Source organism: Pomacea canaliculata, linkage group LG6, assembly GCF_003073045.1.
Source record: "Pomacea canaliculata isolate SZHN2017 linkage group LG6, ASM307304v1, whole genome shotgun sequence".
Lineage (NCBI taxonomy): Eukaryota > Metazoa > Mollusca > Gastropoda > Architaenioglossa > Ampullariidae > Pomacea > Pomacea canaliculata.
Genome location: NC_037595.1, coordinates 30,343,025 through 30,361,693, shown reverse-complemented (window position 1 = coordinate 30,361,693; position 18,669 = coordinate 30,343,025). Strand labels below are relative to the sequence as shown.

Here is an 18,669-nt window from a genome sequence, read left to right as displayed (position 1 = left end):
TCTGTCTCTGTATGCAGGACCGACAACTTAAAGCTGTTGTCTCTGCGGTACGACCTCTGAGTGCTACCGTGTCGATTGAATTGTGATCACACAAGTCTGAAGTGTGAGTGTGAGGACCTGTCTTGTGTGGCGAGTATGCATGTCTGATGATATTTTTAATGTTATGCTTTGAGGTTTTAAGCCTTGCATCTGTGCTGAGCTGCTACTAATTGTCATCTGGGATAAAGGAGTTTCATATTGGATCTCATATTAACCTCATCCTCTTTATGCTGTCTCTAGGTGTCAGAGAAATATCGTGACAGGCATAGCAAGATGTCTTCAGAAGTGGTGAAGAGTTACCTGCCCTTCCCCTGGATGACAATGGCTCAGACAAAACACTATTTCTACAAAGGCTGTGCACATTTCTATGTTGCCATGGCACTACTAAGACAGAAAGGTAAGGGTTAATGTGCTTTTTTTGTCTGGAAGAGATAAAATATATGTCAGCACTTGCAATTGACATCATTTTAGATTCCACAATAAATGAAACAGGCAAGGAAAGATACCTTTTGTGTAAGGATGATGCGACTGAGAATCTGGCATTGTATAAGCTGTTGCTAGCAATATATTAAATGGTTGGTTGAGACAGTGAAGATATGGTCAAGTTGCTAGCAATGTTTGAGAGTCTTTATCTGGGGACCGAGTCACAAGATGAAAACAATGGATTGCAAATACCTCAGTCTGAAGAAGAGCGGAAAATTTTAGGTATTGGATGTTTGACTGCTTTATAGTATCACAGACCACAGAACCTTAGTTAATTTCTTTATTCAATAATACCTTTACACTACTGGCTTTTGACTAACAATGTCCAGATGTAGCAGATTAACAGTTTGCCCAGTAGGAGTTTGAACAGTTCAGTTATGTTGTCTCTGTTTCTACCTGACAGGAAAAGTGCACTTCTAAGCCACAAAGAGGAGCTAAGAGTTCATGACCTTTGTAAGCAAATGCGAAAGATTGACACATTTCGTGATATTCTGCAAAAAGTACACGAAAGGTAAGTGCTGTTTTCTTTTCATGATGGCAGGATATTGTACTTCACTTGTAAAAATGTTCACTAAAATTTGTTTTTAAAATTGAGCTATCTGAGTTGTCTGGTATTTGTTGCCATACCTGTTTACTTCACATAAGAATGAGAATGGGGAAAAAATATACAATGAGGAAATGAATAAAGGAAGATTATATATTCATTGTCTTCTAGAGATTTCATGTTCAATGCAGCCTGGTGGTGTATGCTTGTCAGATCTTGCAGATGAATGATAGTGATCTTATTGCTGATGCGCCTGATTTTACTGATATCTTGTGATATTTTACTGCAGATTGGCAGCTTTTTTTTAAAAGTTGTTTATTTGCTATGTTAAAGAGAGAAATAGCATGCCTTTGGTCTTCAAAGAAATGTGTGTTCCCACCTGTTTTTAAATATTAACAACTTGGGCTTTGTGCTGATGTCTTGTGTGATGTATATTCATCCCCTGCACCAAGCGTACTCATCAAGTTCATTTAACTTGTCATAAAGATGTATATGGAAAACTCACAGATGGGTGACAAGGACTCAGTGGAGAATATCCCAAATAACTTTTGTTTGAGAGGGGAATGACAGGGTGTTGTTTGGTGTGCCTGCTGAACAATACTTTTCCACAATATTGTGAATCATATTTTTTGAGAGTTTATCTTCCTTGCAAAAGTTGATATTTTCTTGATGCAACTGTAAAATTTTAAGGCAAAATTTTAAGTGAAGCAGTTCAAACAATGTTTTGTGCAGTGTGTCATGCATTGTTTTACTCTTTGCATAGGCACCAGTATATCTTGCAAGTCACTGAAGCCAGCAATATCAGTCTTGTGTGGAGGAGGTGGATAGAAATTTTGCTGATTCTGAATATAAGAACTGCAGGGCATTACATTAGTTATTTTGCCATAACTGTCTATCTATCTATCTAATCCTCTTCGTGCATCAGGTTGCACATGAGGCCTCAACCAGAGTGCTGCTGTGCCTTCGAATAGTACGCTATTCTATACCACGACCGATGATATTTTGAAAATATCAGCAAACTATTCGAAGGCACAGCAGCGAAACCAAACGACTCGTCATGAAGCGAAGAAAAATAAAGCTTTTCGGTCATGTGAATCTTCGATTGGCATTTTACTTGAAATAAAAGTAAAGGACGAAACATTACAACATTGCAAAAGCAGAATTATGCAACTCACAATATACTTTGAGCTTGTTTTGATAAATAAACCCAAGAAAATGTTTATTAATCCATCGGAAGTTTGAACTGAGACGTTTAGTCATGCTGGGAAGTTTGAGTACGTTACAGTGGCAGTTCGCGAAGGAAAAGCTGCTCGCGCAAAAACAGTCCAATGACGTCACTAACCACAGGGACAACAACAGGAGCTAATAAAACTTTTTACTTCCATCGATGTTTTTACTTTCATACATCTGTCGGTACGAGCATGAAGACATGCTGTGAATATCACACAAAAGGACAAATGTGAGCAAAAGTGGCGGGGAAGAGGGTAGAGGGTTTGCAACTCATCGGATTTCTGTGGGTGGAAACAAAAGGCTTGTGCAGAGTTGTCTTCTCCCTGAGGACGTGATGGTTATCTACTCTTGATGCTCATGTGCACAGATTTGTGTTTCTTTCTAACCGTGTTTGTTGTTCTTGTCTGTCGCACGATCGACAAAATGTAGCAAAAACGTGTTGTGTGTCTGTTTTTAACCTGCTCCGTGAAATCAATGGCTGCTTCTCTCCCTTTGTAGACTTTTGACAGTTTCTGGTGATTGTGCGCGTGAGTCATCGACCATCTTAGTTTGCTTTGCCTCATGATAACTCTTTTTATTCTATTCGGCTCGGTAGCCAAACGAGGAGAGAAAGAAAAAAAAGGAGAAGCGCACGAGCGCAGGGGGTGCGACCCAAACTTCACAATTACAAGACGAGGTTGGCAAACGTGACCTCTCGTGCAATGGCCCGGCATCGTCGTCACTCGTTTGTAGATGTGTGGGACATGGTGAAAGTGTACACTGAGACCCTTGCACACAGTCGACATTGACATCAGTAACATTATTTACACACAGTGGACTGTGTGTACTTGGAAACATTTACACACCAGAGTTTACACTCAGACCATCTGTACTCCGCCATGTCAAGATGGCTGCTGCCCCTGTCAAGCTGCCCCTTGCATGAAGTCCTGTTGTTCTCAGACTCAGACCATTGTTTCACAGGCAGAAGTCTGCTACAAACAACAGACCTAATGCCGTGTGGCAAGGTAGAGGCTTGAAGCATGGCGCGTACGTTATCGCAGAATCACCACAAGGGTATCAGACCGGGTAGATGGGTATCTGGCCTCACGTACCCGGCACAGGCTGCAGTCACACACACACCCAGTGCAAGACGGCGAGGAGCTAGATGGCACGGCCGATAATACCACACAGGGCAGGAGGAAGTGCAGGGGGAGGGAGTCTGGTGTGTGTGTGCAGCCCACGTGGTCTGACAGTCGCGTCATCGCGTCAGGGCGAGCAGTTATCCGCCTTCATTAATGGTATTGAAGGCTCACCCAAGTGCTGCATGTTTTCTTTATGATCGGGTTAACTTCATTTTAAAATAATAATTCCACAAATATGTTTCATTGTCAAGATATTGGTTTTCTAACATCGGCATTTTCGCCTGCCACCGGGAAAGAAGAAGAAAATGACCCGCTACCCTGGAGATGTATGATAGAAACATAAACCTAATTGCTCGATGTGACTGCTGATAATGACTTTTTACTATGAGTAATGTAATAACAGTCTGAAAATTTGATACAAATTTCTTGATGTAAAATTTCTCTCTAATTGAGGTGGATGCAAACTTGACTGTTTCCTTACTCGTCGTCACACGTGCCCCTGTTTAAGCTCTCCTACCTTTGTCTCCTCAAGTCTTTGTCGGATGTTTGCAGCAGCACATCCATGGGGTCCTCACCCTGTCATCGTGCATGATAAAGATACGACTGATGATATGTTTGTGAGTGTGTCCCGATGTTACTTGAAGACAACAGTCTTGCGACAGCCACGGGGACTGATTGCTTGACATGCAGGTGAATTTACGAACGGATGATTTATCAAAGTGTAGTAGACCTTAGTAAAGTGTTTTGTGTAGCTTGTGATCATGAAGTGTAGGATGTGACCAGCCTTCCCACGCGTACACATTTACTGACTTTAGTCATCGAAAGGCTTCAGTGATGCACACACACACACGCACACACAAACACACCTGCACGCACATACGAACACACCTGCACGCACACTATATGTTTCTCGTACATCTGCAGACTAAGCTGACGGACATCTCCAGTAAAGAAAAGGCTTCCTGTCGCGTTCTAAACAGTAACATACATATTTCGTCAATTAATTATTAATTTATATAAATATGAATTATATTTACAGAAATAAACGTGTACATCAAAGATATTCCTCAAAATATTAAAATGACCAAACCACCACCACCACCACCACCAGTCGGACTATGTTGTTTGTTTATGTGGGAGGAAAGAAAATGGCGGCGCTGCAAGTGCTTTGTATACATGGCATCTACACACTCGGTCCTTTGCGCCCTTGTCAAGGGCCACTTGGTGCTCGCTAACATCCCGTCAAGTTTACCTTCCCAAAGTAAGTGACCCCAGTAGATATTGTAAACATCTCTTCTAATAATGTCGCTTTGTCTCTTTCTAGAGGTGGTAAATTAACGATCAGAGAGGGGTGTCTACCTGCGGTGTTCAAAAGGTCACAAAGTAAACCCAGTCACGCCCTCTGACGTCACTCGTGTACATCGGCTGCAGGTACTGGCAGGTACCGACCTTACCTGGTCCTGAGTGTTTAGAAATCCTCTTCTCATCAGGAGTGTTCATACAGGGTGGCACCTGTATGACACCAACCGAGCGAGTGACTCTCCGACTGTCATGTGGCTGTATATTTAAATGCCCTCTACATCAAAAGCTCGTCGTTAATCCCAGGGTATGGCTTTGCCCAGGGTGCAAATTACCTGTAGTTTCAATCAGATGATACAATACAAAAACAAAATCAAACGGTTTACACGCGGAATGAGAATACAGTTAAAATTAAGAACGACTTTTTACAGTTTTCCTTCATTTTACTTTCGTTGATTGAAAGTCTAATTATGGACATCTCGTCCTCCTCAGCACTTCTCGCTTTATTATAAGGAAATAAAGGTGACAAAGTAGTTTTGTAATTATTTCTGCCTGATCTCCAAGGCATGCAATCCATTTTATTAGTTTCCTTAACCCTGTGTAAATTTTTTTGGCGCTGATTATCCTTGATATTGGAGCTACTCAGCCTTTACCCTCGACATCAACTCAATGATTGAGGTGCGGGGTGTAAGGAGGACACAAACAAACAAACAAACAAACAAACAAACAAACAAACAAACAAACAAACAAACAAACAAACAAACAAACAAACAAACAATAAATTAATCAAACAAACAAACAGGGTAAAAAGCTAGTAGTTAAGGTATAATAAAATAACACCAAGGAATTATTATTGTACCAGGGCAACCATGATTTGTACTATTTTACAATTTTGATAAATTATTTATTCCAAAAATTTTTTCTCGTCAGAAATATGAATATTAACCCTTACATGCTCCCACCTTTTGCAGCTAGAAAGTATGACTGAGTGAAATGAAGATCGCCGAGTGGAGTTTTACTGGCCACATAATTTATTGTTCTTACTCTAATTCCCCGTGTGATGAGATGGGCGCCTGGGTGTACGGACTGGTACAGACGATGTTTATGTTTGTCTGTCACGAGACTATAAAGTTGTGTGTAGAGCACTGCCAGTGTCTTTTTATACTTTGAATTCACTGCTGGCTGCACAGACACGAGGATGACAAGACCCGGGTACATCGCATCTGGCCTCGTGCTGCTGTGTAAGTACATGTACTTGCTTTTGTAGCTTTCAGTTACATTCTATTGTAGAACATTCTGAAACACGACAAAGATTGTCTTCTGTCTGTATTAACCGTCTAATACGACATTTCTATCTATGCACACTGATGCATACAACTTCTGCCATCTTTCACCCACTATTAGTGGAAATAAATAAAAACAAGCATACAAATAAATCAATGAGTTGTCTTTAAAAGAACTTTAAATCCCTTGAGGAAAGTAATTTATAAATACGTGAAGTTGAAACTTCGTTGTTGCTTGTCAATAAAATTAAAAATAAAAATAACTAAGGAGGCAATGAAGAGGTTGACACTGTTTATTCTTCTATTTATTATTTCTTTCGCAAAAGACACAGTGATGTGTGGGGTGGAGGTACAAGCAGCGTGCAACACCGATGCCACTGTCTTTGACTGTGACAACTTCAACCCCAATCTCTGCAATCCAGACTTAACACCTTTCTGCCTGACTAACGGCACAAAGGTCAGCGGGTCATGTGAGGCCAAGCGAGCAGTCTGTGTGTAAGTGGCTTTATGTCATTACAACACTCAAAAAATACATTTAGTTTGAATGTTCTCTCTCAAAATAGTCCGGGTAGTGTTAAGGTAATGCACGCGAATTGTTGACTTTGTCTCATCCTTTGAGTAAATAAACAACATAATCTTTATCGTCCTCGTTATCTTTATCACAGTACAGTGTTTATTTTGCAGGGAGCATGCTTTTCTTGACAACACGAATCAGGCTTGTGACCCCACAGCGACAACTGCAGGTCAGGTTCTTTGACTAAAGCTGTGAACACTAGTTGCCCATAGTTGACAAGACTGAGATGTTTATACAGACAGTAGCTCCTGGACTGGTGTAGCTGGACCGTGTTTCGAAAGATCAGACATTCTTTAGTACTGGTTAACCACTCCCTCCACATCATTATCATCTTCATCGTCCTCCTTTACCGTCATCAGCCACGGAACAGTGATGTGTCGATTCTCTTATGATGATGATGATGCATACATGCAATATGCGATATTCTTGAATAATTGTATTCCACTGTTACACAGTGGACAGAGACTGTATTTTTTCCCACACAGACGAGAAAAATAACGAGTTAGTCACCTCAGTATACATCACTTTGTAAAAGAATCAGAAAATACTTCATTTTTAATTATTTGGATGTGATTCCATACAGTGATCGTGCTTTTCTGGATGCTAGACTCGGTATTGGTATACATGTTGCTGTCTTGTCTCCCGCCCCTCCCCGCTGATTCTCTTTGCCAGTAGTGGAATTCTTTTTGTGTCTAATTGTCTCTAAATGTCAGTTTGTGACAGCGTCTACACACTTTTTAATCCAGTCATTGCGTTGAGAGGACTGATTGAATACCTGAGAAGAAAGAAATAAGTGAACTATATATATATAGAGAGAGGAAAGAGAATGGACCAGGACAACTGTTTTGTAAATCATACCCTGCTTCTTTTTCACTCACACAGCATACCCCCAAATACATCTTGACTGTTGTATCTACAACGAGACCAGCCGCTGTACTCACGACCTGTTCCCCATCTGCTTGACCAACGGCACGAGGGTCTACGGCACGTGCAGCGCGCTCAAGGCCGTGTGTCAGTGAGTGTGTCCTGCTCATCGTCCCCAATCTTTCTCCTCTACAGTCTTTGTCTTTAATTTATTGCTAGTACTTTCAGCTACCACAGTATTTAATGTGGTTCAACGCGAGCATCCAGTATTGTCGTGTCGTTGTCATTAGTTTGACTGTACAATGTTTGCGAATAAAATCTCAATATTCTGTAATCCACCTGACACGATGTCTATGACTTTCAGTGAATACGCTCACATTGACCAGACGGGACACCTGTGTCCAGGGGTAACTACAGGTAAGATTCTGTATTCATGTAACGGACCGCAGTCTGTCATTTATCACGCTTCATGAAGAGGGAAACCATTGAGTAACCACTGAGCACCAGAAAAAAACCCACACACACAAACAAATACAAATCACAAGTAGAAGGCACATAATCCTCCTCTATTAACGAATGTAACAATGTTTACTTTAGTTTATTCAGAACAAAAAATGAACTACAAATATTCTTTGTGATTTGAGGAGGACATTTGTGATCTTAAAGTTACTGATAATTACTGGAAGATGATAGATAAAACTAGTAGACATTAATGTTGTATAAGATACATGCAACACTTAAACTAACAAGAACGCATGCAAACAAGACAATGAGTTGCTGAATAAAAAAAAGAGAACGTATTAACTTTACGACGCTGTTAAGCGTGTGCTGACGTTTTGCCAACCGGCGTTTCGCCGCATTATGTCAGAGAGAGAGAGAGCTTACTTCTCAAAGAATGAAAGTAACTACTAGATTGCACAATAATTCTTTATTTCAAACAAATTTTACACACAGACTTCACAGACAGTTCACTTTGATTGTCACAGATTATGAGCAACAGCTTTGAGAAAAAACATTGATACAATGGCGAGAGAAATGTGTGAGCTAACGGTTCACATGAGGAGGGATAGTGAGAGAGAATTCACTGATACATTGATACAATGGCGAGAGAAATGTGTGAGCTAAGGGGCGTCACACACTTGACTTCGGCTAAAGGTCCGCGTGAAATGCCGAAATGAAGTGCCCCGCGCCGAAACGTCCGACTCCGAAACGTCCGGCGGCGAAACGTCCGTGTACCGCTGTTAAGAGCTCAGTCACATTGCTCTTTGCATGTTTGTTTGTATTTCTCTTTGTGTACCCGTTTGTGCTGGGCCAGTTTCTAGTTATACATGAGATACCCGTCCACTTGCACCCGGTGGTTTTCTTGTGTCTCCTACACTGTAGACTGTATTTAGGTGAAACAGCTTTGGTCTGTCTGTCTTTATTACACGTTTGCTTGCCCACCTTTCTTCCCCACACCTATACTTATTTCAAGAAAAACTTCAGGTGGAAGACAAGGCACAGTAATTTGAAGAAAAATAACGAAGTGGATCAGATTGTGATTGTGTCGTTTGGATAAACACATTGTTCCTGATTTTTATCATCTTCAGGAGATCCTTGTGTCAGCTACACTGCCACCGGCCACTGTACTCAAGATCTTCTCCCCTTCTGTTTGACCAACGGCACCGTAGTCTTGGGCACGTGCAGCGCGCTCCAGGCCGTGTGTCAGTGAGTGTGTCCTGCTTATAGTCTGCCATCTTTCTTCTCTACAGTCTTTGTCTTTAATTTATTGCTAGTTCATTAGTTGCTTACCAAAATATTTATTAAGGCTGAACAGGGGCATCCAGTACTGTCGTGTTGTCATTGTAGTTTGACTGTACAATGTTTGCGAATAAAATCTCAATATATTTTAAGCCACCTAACACGATGTCTATGACTTTCAGTGAACACGCTCACATTGACAATACGGGACACCTGTGTTCAGGGGAAAATACAGGTAAGGTTTTGCATTGATGTAACGGACCTCTGTCAGTCATTTATCACGCTTCATGAAGAGTGAAATCGAGTATTAAGCTCTACACACGCACACACATATAACATGTCATCTTAAATTAACTTATAATTACATAAAGATGAAGGATAAAACTATTAGGGGTTAATGCTGTATAAGATGCATATTGAAATATACAGACACCCTGAACAAGAGCTCATGCAAACAAGAGAATAAGTTGTTTAATGTAAAGAGAACACAGCGACTTTACGGCCTATGTTGTTGTTGGAATGTATTATCTAATCTAATATTGCAGTTACATCCCATGCTTCATCCATAAACGCTTCAGACTGCTTTTTGCCTGTTTGTTTGCATTTCTTTTTGTTTAACTTTTTGTGCTAGACCAGTTACAGGCCGTAAAAATATTTATAGACTTTGCAAAAGCTTTTGACATCACTGATGATGGCCTGCTTATACAAAATTCGAACTTTAAACCCTATCAACTTCTTCATTCTATTCATTAAATACTTTCTCTCGAACAGAACTGTAAGTCGTCTTGAAAAACCAAATGTCGGATCCCGTTTGAGTGAAATATGGTGTTCCACAAGGCTAGCTCTTGGGTTCTTTACTGTTCTCGGTCTACATAAACGACATTTACCCTTCATATCTTCCAATCATGCGAAGTGTTTGCAGACGACACAACAATACATTCATGTCTCAAACAAACTGAACCTCTAGTCAGTCTAGTGGATCTCTTACAACAAAGTGCTGATGAGCTTCAGTCCTGGACGGAACTAAACTACATGACACTCAACCTCCTCAAAACAGAAGTTATGCTCATAACAACACAGCACAAGAGACAAAACCTCACCGCCCCATTTCCTAAAATCCATCTAAGTACCCAACAAGTATCAGAAGTCCAAAGCTGTACAATTCTAGGTGTTGACAACAATTTGTGTTGGTCCCAACACATCCTAACCATAAGCAAAACTACAGCACGGAAAACCTTTCTCCTCTCAAGAATTAAACAATCTCGGCAACTGTTCTACACAACCTATATTTAGTAGACCTTTGATTACGCTTCCACCCTGTGAGATTATGCTACTGGTGCTTTGATAATGCCTCTTGTTAGCCTTCAAAGAAGGGGGTGGCATGGGAGGTGGTGTTTGACTCCGAGCCAGCAATTAAGGCTATATCAGGGCATAGCAACCAGCCCTGTAAACAGATGCCACATGCAGAGAAAGAACAGCGTGCCCGAGACGAGAGCTGAACCCAGAACAAACAATCTTCACAATATTGGTGACAGGCGCTCACCATTGCACCACCGACAGCCCAAGCGTTCTAAGAAGGGCTATCAAATCGGAAATATAACTTTTGCTTACTCTGTTATCCTCGTCAATAAAGATTAGTCACACTTAGATTCCCGTTCACTATCACACGGTGTTTGGGTCTCCTGAGCTTTAGACTTTATTTAGGTGGGAAAGTGTTGGTCTGTCTGCCTTTATCACACGTTTGTTTGTCTACCTTTCTCCCCCACACCTATATTTATTTCAAGAGAGACCACAGGTGTATTGCTTTGTAACTGGTATTTTAATAAGCAGTATAACTGGATTTTGTAGTTTACACAAGTCTTTCACATCATTCAGACTAGTTCGAGCTGAAAAAGTACCTGAAAAAGTGTATTTATTTGCTTACTAATTACCTATTTGCTTACTCTTGAGCTTCCTTTCAAATCCTTGTTATATCTCAGTTTGCACGTTCTATCACATGTTACTTCTCCTGTGTCTTACGAATGTTAGTAGAGAAAGCGTTGGGACGCAAAGAAGAATAATTTTAAGGAAAAAATGACGGTTAGGGATTTTGTCCTCTATTTGAAAACAAATTTCCTGAATGTCTTTGTCAGAGAGTGACTGTGTCAGCTACAACGCATCTGGCCGCTGTACTCACGACCTGATACCCCACTGCTTGACCAACGGCACCATGGTCTTCGGCACGTGCAGTCTACTCAAAGCCGTGTGTCAGTGAGTGTCCTGCTCATCGTCTGCCATATTTCTTCAGTCTTTGTCTTTAATTTATTGCTAGTTCATTAGCTGCCTACCAAAATATTTATTAAGGCTGAACAGGGGCATCCCAGTACTGTCCTATCGGTGTCATTGTAGTTGGACTGTACAATGCGCATACAATCTCAATATATTTTAATCCACCTAACACGATGTGTATGACTTTCAGTGAACACGCTCACATTGACCAGACGGGACACCTGTGTCCAGGTGAAAATACAGGTAAGATTTTGTATTAATGTAACGGACCTCAGTCATTTATCGTACTACATGAAGAGTGAGAACATCGAGTATTAAGCAGCACACACATATATATATCTACTTTGTGATGTTAAATTAACTTATAATTACAGAAAGATGATGGCTAAAACTATTAGTAATGCTGTATAAGATGTATATTGAACTATACAGACACCCTCTTACACTAAGCAGAACACATGCAAACAAGACAATAAGTTGTTTAATGTAAAGAGAATATATTAACTTTACGACCAAAGCTGTTGTTGGAAAGTATTCTCTAATGTAAGAGCTCAGTCACATTGCTCTTTGCATGTTTGTTTGTATTTCTCTTTGTGTACTCGTTTGAGCTCGGCCATCTTCTAGTTACACATGAGATACCCGCTCACTTGCACCCGGTGGTTCTCGTGTGTCTCCTACACTGTAGACTGTATTTAGGTGAAACAGCTCTGGTCTGTCTGTCTTTGTTACACTTTGTTTGCCTACCTTTCTTCCCCACACCTATATTATTTGAAGACAGACACCAGGTGTATATCTGTATACCCGGTATTTTTCTGTATTTGATTTTATTCTTCGTTTAGTACTGTTGTTTATTCTTTTACAGTTCATGTGTTATTTGTTTTCCTGTCCCTCGTATGCTGTCCATGTTTCATTCTTGTTTTTAAGCGCTAAGACCTTCCTCCTTAGGAGTGTGAGCATGCGCTTTACAAATTTTGTATTTATTGCTATTTTTTAAAATTTTTTAATCAATAAAGTGATTGGATTTTGTAGTTCACAAGAGTTTTTATATCATTCACACTTTTTCTGAGAATAGTCTGCGAATATTGTTCACTCTTGATATTATCTTCTCTAATCCTTGTTTTAAATCAGTTTACACTTTCTGTCCCCTGATGGTCTTCCCCTGCGTGTTATGTACGAAAAGCAGAAGAGAAAAAGATGGAAGAGAAGGCAGAATAATTTCAAGAAAAATTACAAAGTGGATCAGGTTGTGATGGTGTCGTCTGTATAAACACACTGCTTCTGATTTTTATCATCTTCAGAAGATCCTTGTGTCAGCTACATCGCCACCGGCCGCTGTACTCACGACCTTCTCCCCTTCTGCTTGTCCAACGGCACGAGGGTCTTCGGCACGTGCAGCGCGCTCCAGGCCGTGTGTCGGTGAGTGTCTTGCTTATCGTCCCCCATCTTTCTTCTCTAGACTACAGTCTTTGTCTTTAAGTAAAAGCTAGACCTCTCGCAAACTACCGAACTCTTATTGTGGTTCAACACCAGCATCCGTGTCGTTGTCATTGTAGTTTGACTGTACAATGTTCGATAATAAAATCTCAATATTTTCTGACACGATGTCTATGACTTTCAGTGAACACGCTTCCATTGACCAGACGGGACTGCTGTGTCCAGGGGAAACCACAAGTAAGATTCTGAAACTAATACTCATAACTAACTTGTATTTTAAAAAAGTGTGTAACAGAGATTTTATTAAACAAAGTAACTGATGTTTTAACAACTTGTACCGCTGGACAAATGTCGGATGGATCCTTTTGCAAGAGCGAATTATCTCATTGCTTCTTAAGTTTGTTGTAAATAAAGCCATTCAGTGCGCTATTCATCAAATACAAATTTCTTACTATTGAAATTATTTTCTCAATTACTTGTTTCATCTGTGTTTGCACCTTCCATTGCATGTTGGTCCTCTAGTGTGCTGCGAATGGTAGGCAAAGAGAAAGCTGAAAGACCAAAAAAAAAATAATTGAAAGACTCATTTAGAAAGTGGATCAGCTTGTGACTGTGTCGTCTGTATAAACACACTGTTCCTGATTTGCCTTTCATCAGAAGATGCTTGTGTCAACTACAACGCCACCAACAGCTGTCCTCACGACCTTCTCCCCTTCTGCTTGACCAACGGCACCATGGTTTTCGGCACGTGCAGCGCGCTCAAAGCCGTGTGTCAGTGAGTGTGTCCTGCTTATCAATCTTCCCTCTTTGTTTTAGTCCCAATGATCACCTCAACCTTCTTATGCCGATTTTTAGACCCCCCAACCGAATACTACTACTACTACTAATAGTAATAGCAATCCCAGTATCATTTTGATGTAGTAGAAGGACAGATCTTCAGATTAGCTAGCGGACGACTAGGAGATCTTCAGAATTAATACCAGCCCTAGATGGCACCAGAAGAGAAAGAAACAACAATAGAATGCATAAAAATTAGTTCTTAATTAGGGTTAAGGGCAATGTTTACTGTTGTCTTTAAAAAAAAAATTAAAATTTATTTTGTTGAAACGTTAGAGCGTCAGGTCACGCGTCATACATTGACCCCACAGCCACCTGTCCAACACAGTTTGATGCAAGTAATTCTGTCAAAAGGTTAGGAGCCCAGTCAAGGCCACGTATTCATCTACCAGTCCTTAATTATTGCTTAAATTAGATGTAAGTATCTCAGTAAGTTTGTATGAGGTTGTGAAGTCCTGTACAAGGTGATTTCCTGTCTTGTCCCCATCTGATGAACAACCTCAAGCTTTCTGTCTTGTGGTTTGTTTTTAGTGAACATGCAACAGCAAGGAGCTGTGACTCCAGCGCCGCAACCTCCCTCCTGCTGTCAACGTTTGATGTTGTCACTGTCATTGCTGTGTGTGTCATTGCTGGGGGCATGATGAAGTGAACCATCCTCCTTCACCTACTCCTGGCCTCTCTCTCTCTCACACACACACACATACACAGAGCGAGCGAACAATCTCCACTGATCAGGTATAGTGTCCACAGTTAGTGGATGATGATTCAACAGTCCTCTTGTTTACTGATCGTGGTAATGTTACCTTCTTTTGTACCTTCTGTCTTCTCATAAAGTAGTGACAACATGACTGGCATTGAGAGGCCATGATGTGTCACTTTATATCTGTGATTGGGGAAAACAATCTGATGTATTACTATATATATATGTGATTGGGGAGAACAAGAAGGATAGTTCACTAGATGTGCATGATTGATGGGAACAACAACGCAAACAGTGACGGGTTTCCCCAAAATATACTGTATTGGAGAATGCTGGGAAGCATCCAACTGTAGTGATTCTTACATGGCTCGTCTATTATTTTACTCACAGTCATATGCTAAGTCTTGTCTGAATTGTGCTTTTTGACTTCTGAATTCCGTGTTTGTGATGCCCACAGAGTTGTTTTGCGGCCACATGAAAGGCGCGAGACACGGACAGAAGTCTGAGTGTTTGCTGAACATATTGTACACACAATCTAACACACATGCATATTCCTCTCGCATGCGCACAAACACACTTTACACATGACAAAGCTGACACTTTCCTGATGACCATGCAATTTAGTCCCAAGTTGCAGATTATTAAATACAACAGGCAGACCATGTCAACAACTTATTATTAAATGCTAACATGAAAGAAGCCGACAGCAGCATGTCATGTTTCAAAAAATCTAGATAAAAGTTTGAACAAAACATGAAAATCGTTACAATTGCTGTAATTTTGTGCAATATGTGCATTAAAAGTGCCAATGACAGAATTAAAAGGCTTTTCTTCCTGAAGAACTCATCTTGAGGATGGAAGTGTTGCAAGGTGTGTAGTTGTAACGTCCCTGTAGTCTGGCAGCAGCGCCAGCAACATGCGACCACACCAACAGCAGCAGCGAAAGAAGAAGAGAAGAAAATAATGACTTTGACAATATTGACAAAATGTTGTTAGTAAACAAAATTGCAAAACGTGAGCAATGGTGGATAAAGCTCGTTCACCACTCAAAGCAATGTTAGACACTAATGTGTTGTCTTCAATGGACACAGAAGTCCGGTTGTTTTGCTGGGCAGGCCTCGGGTGCGAGCATCGTCTGTGAAAACAGTGAGTTCAAAGTGCACTTGTCCTTGCACCACTCTGGAAACTATCACTCCCGTTAGCAAAGCTGAGCAATTTGTATAAACGCAAAGAAAGACAGAAGAACAGGAGGAAAAATGATTGACAGTCAGATGATATTTCTAGTCGGGACTATTTTTAAAGAGCAGCACTCATGAGGACAGGGAAGATAAGGTGTAGTTATTTTGACTAAGACTAATAAGAGAAACTTTTCATCTCTTTCATCAGTCTAATCTCAAAAAGAGAAGACTAGTGGAAAGAGAGAGAGAGAGAAGGGTGGAGGAATAGAGGAAAGATAGAAAGATGAAAAGAGACAAAGAAGAAGATGATTCGGAGAGTAAAAAAAAGTCCTGTACACGGTGAGCCTGCTCTCTTCATATTCGTACCCAGTCCTGTTTAGTGTTCAACAGTTCGATACTTCGACCGTTTCTATCAGCTCTTCATCTAAAAAAAAAAAAATAAAATAAAAAAGACGTTGCTGTCGCAAACAAGATTAACAGAGAAAACAGATTAAACAAGATAAAAATGGCCTGGATCGTGAGATGACCGCGACGACTGGTTTTTGGACATTCAGGTGAATTTCAGAACTAATGAATAATTAAAATGCATTAAAATGTGTTGGACTTTGTGATAATGTAGATAGGGGCGATGTTGACAGAGAAAATAAGGAGGACGGGTATCAGGTCTTCGTCATGATAATGACAAGGTCTTAGTAAACAGAAACCTGAGGGCAAGACTAACACCTGTAAAATGTGTATTTAGAGATAGAAATAGTGTCTGTAGCAAGGACATATGCACTGATCATATGTTGCAATAATAAAGTTATTATTTATTAGAGATGCTCTAGAGTGTGTACAGCAGCAGCATCGTGTCAGTTATTACAAAAATAAGTTCAACTGCACTCGACACAAGCTTCACATACCCGGTGATGTGTGAAAGTGCTACATTTCACAATGTTTCAAAACATCACATATGTTCTCTCACATATGTCTCTACTCCAAAATGAATTTCACAGCTTGAAGTCTCATCAACAATGATGACAGTGACTTGACAGTCTTGTCACCAGTCAATCAGTTTTATATTTTTATATTTACATGTTCATCTCCCCATATCTCACCATAACTCAAATACCAGTGCCCCTGATGATAATTGCTTTCACTAGCAAAAGCCTGGAGGAGATGGTCTTCATGGAGCCATGATGGCTTCACTGCTGTTCCTTTCTCCACTGTAGACGCCTGCAGAATGGTAGTAGCATCTGTAGTGTAGAGTCTCAGCACCTGTAGCCTGTACCTTTAACAACTTGCAAGAATGAAGATTAATGAACAGTTGAGTTGCTACCAAAGCCCTACCTTCGCCTGAACAGAAACCTGACAGGTGGCACTGCAAGAAGCACCTGCAAACTGTTTCTTCGAAACCTTGGAGAAATGAAAGCGTAGAGGAATGGGTTGACACAGGATTTGAGCCACAGCATCCAGGTGAAGACCTCGTACAGGAAGGTGTTGACACAGTCTCCACAAGATGACCTCACGATGGTGGCCAGGGAGTAGGGCAGCCAGCAGATCGCCAGCGCCACCACCAGCAGAATAGAGATGCTGGCCACTCTATTACCTTTGTGTCGCTGCTCGTGATTGGTCGACCGGAGCCAGTTGGGTCTGGACTTCTTGGTGCAGGTGCAGCAGCATCTGGTTGACAGGTAAGTAGGGGCATTTGGAGCCTGACTTTCCTGAAAAGCGCCGACCTGAAAGACTGATGGCAGGGCGTTGCCTAGGTGACCAGGACCTGCTCGGCTTCGTGTAGCGGCGTTGGACACGGAATGCCTGACCTTGTTGCGGTTCCTCAAGGTAAATAGGAGTTTGGCATTGATGATGGTCAGAAGGGAGAAGGGCACGGAGAAAGCGAGAACTTCTGTCACAAGAGTGAAGTAGAAGTTAGCGGAGAACCCGGTGTCACAGACGTGTTGGGAGTCCACCGAGACACCGAGATGGCATCCCACAGGAGGATGGCAGGCGAGTACAAGAGGAAGGCTGCTGCCCAGCAGACGGCCAGCATGACGTAAGCACGGCACCGAGTGTGCACCGTGGTGTAGCGGGCACCGAGGCGGACGAGGGCAAGTCGGTCAGCGGAGATGAGCACGACCACCAGGGTGCTCATGGTGCAGGTGGTGAAGTCCTCCAACAGGAACACCTTGCACATGGCGGCCCCCAGGGGCCAGGTGAGGTGGCACACGGTGGAGGCCAGGTAGAGAGGCATGCTGACCACAGCGACGAGCAGGTCGCACAGCGCCAGGTGTAACAGGTACAGGCTGTATACGTCACGCCGCACGCGCACGTCACGGACGTACGACGTAATGACCAGGACGTTACCCACCGCCGTCGTCACGATGACAGCGCTGACGACCAGCACGATGACGACCAGCCATGGCGGGTACATGCACCCAAGCTCATCGTCTGATTCCTGTTTGGGTGCTGCAACACTCGGGGTGGACGTGGCCATGTCCTGGGCTGACAACGCGTTAGTCATTGCGTGTCTGTACCACACGACCTCTGCTCATGAAAATATCTGACCCCAGGAAAAGTGAGAGAAACTAAAAGAAAAAAAACATGAAACTCATAGCGTTTTACACCGTAGGAAAAATTCAATGGAGTTGAAATTATTTTTTCAAGAAAGTAAAAACTGATTGCTAACGAAACAAAAAAAAAAAAAAAAATGAAGCGAGCTTACACCCATTCACACACACACACAGTCACACACACACACACACAGTCACATACCCATTTACACAAAGACAGACAGAGTATATGCACACATGTATGTTCACATTGTGTGTATAGATGTGTATATAAGTCTGTATGTTTGTAGATAGCGCACACATAGGAGAATGATAAAAGCATGGTATAAATACACATGCGTTGTATCTTTTGCACAAAAAAAACCAACAAAAAAACAAACAAAAAACAAACAAACAAAAAACCTCAACAAAACAAAACAAAAGAACCCCCCCCAAAAAAAAAACAAAAAACAAAAAAACAACACACAAAAAAACAAAAACCCAAAACAAGTCCAGTAAATGCAAAAGGCAACAAAGCTCTCTCTCT

General features: G+C 41.4%; 2 protein-coding genes across 2 annotated transcripts; one reads left to right on the top strand and one right to left on the bottom strand.

Moving 5' to 3' along the window:
• Positions 1 to 5,784: 5,784 nt before the first annotated feature.
• Positions 5,785 to 15,221, top strand: LOC112566521. The gene is made up of 13 exons (XM_025242739.1): positions 5,785 to 5,957; positions 6,326 to 6,494; positions 6,684 to 6,742; positions 7,456 to 7,588; positions 7,802 to 7,854; positions 9,027 to 9,144; positions 9,360 to 9,412; positions 11,310 to 11,427; positions 11,636 to 11,688; positions 12,744 to 12,861; positions 13,064 to 13,116; positions 13,537 to 13,654; positions 14,248 to 15,221. Exons 1-13 carry the CDS (start codon positions 5,915 to 5,917, stop codon positions 14,363 to 14,365), a joined length of 1,206 nt encoding a protein of 401 aa, XP_025098524.1. The 5' UTR covers positions 5,785 to 5,914; the 3' UTR covers positions 14,366 to 15,221.
• A 1,689-nt stretch (positions 15,222 to 16,910) lies between these two features.
• Positions 16,911 to 18,138, bottom strand: LOC112566665 (histamine H4 receptor-like). The gene is given in 2 exon segments (XM_025242962.1): positions 16,911 to 17,576; positions 17,579 to 18,138. Coding segments are annotated over 2 exon segments (1,173 nt in total). The 5' UTR covers positions 18,095 to 18,138; the 3' UTR covers positions 16,911 to 16,919.
• Between the last annotated feature and the right edge of the window lie 531 nt (positions 18,139 to 18,669).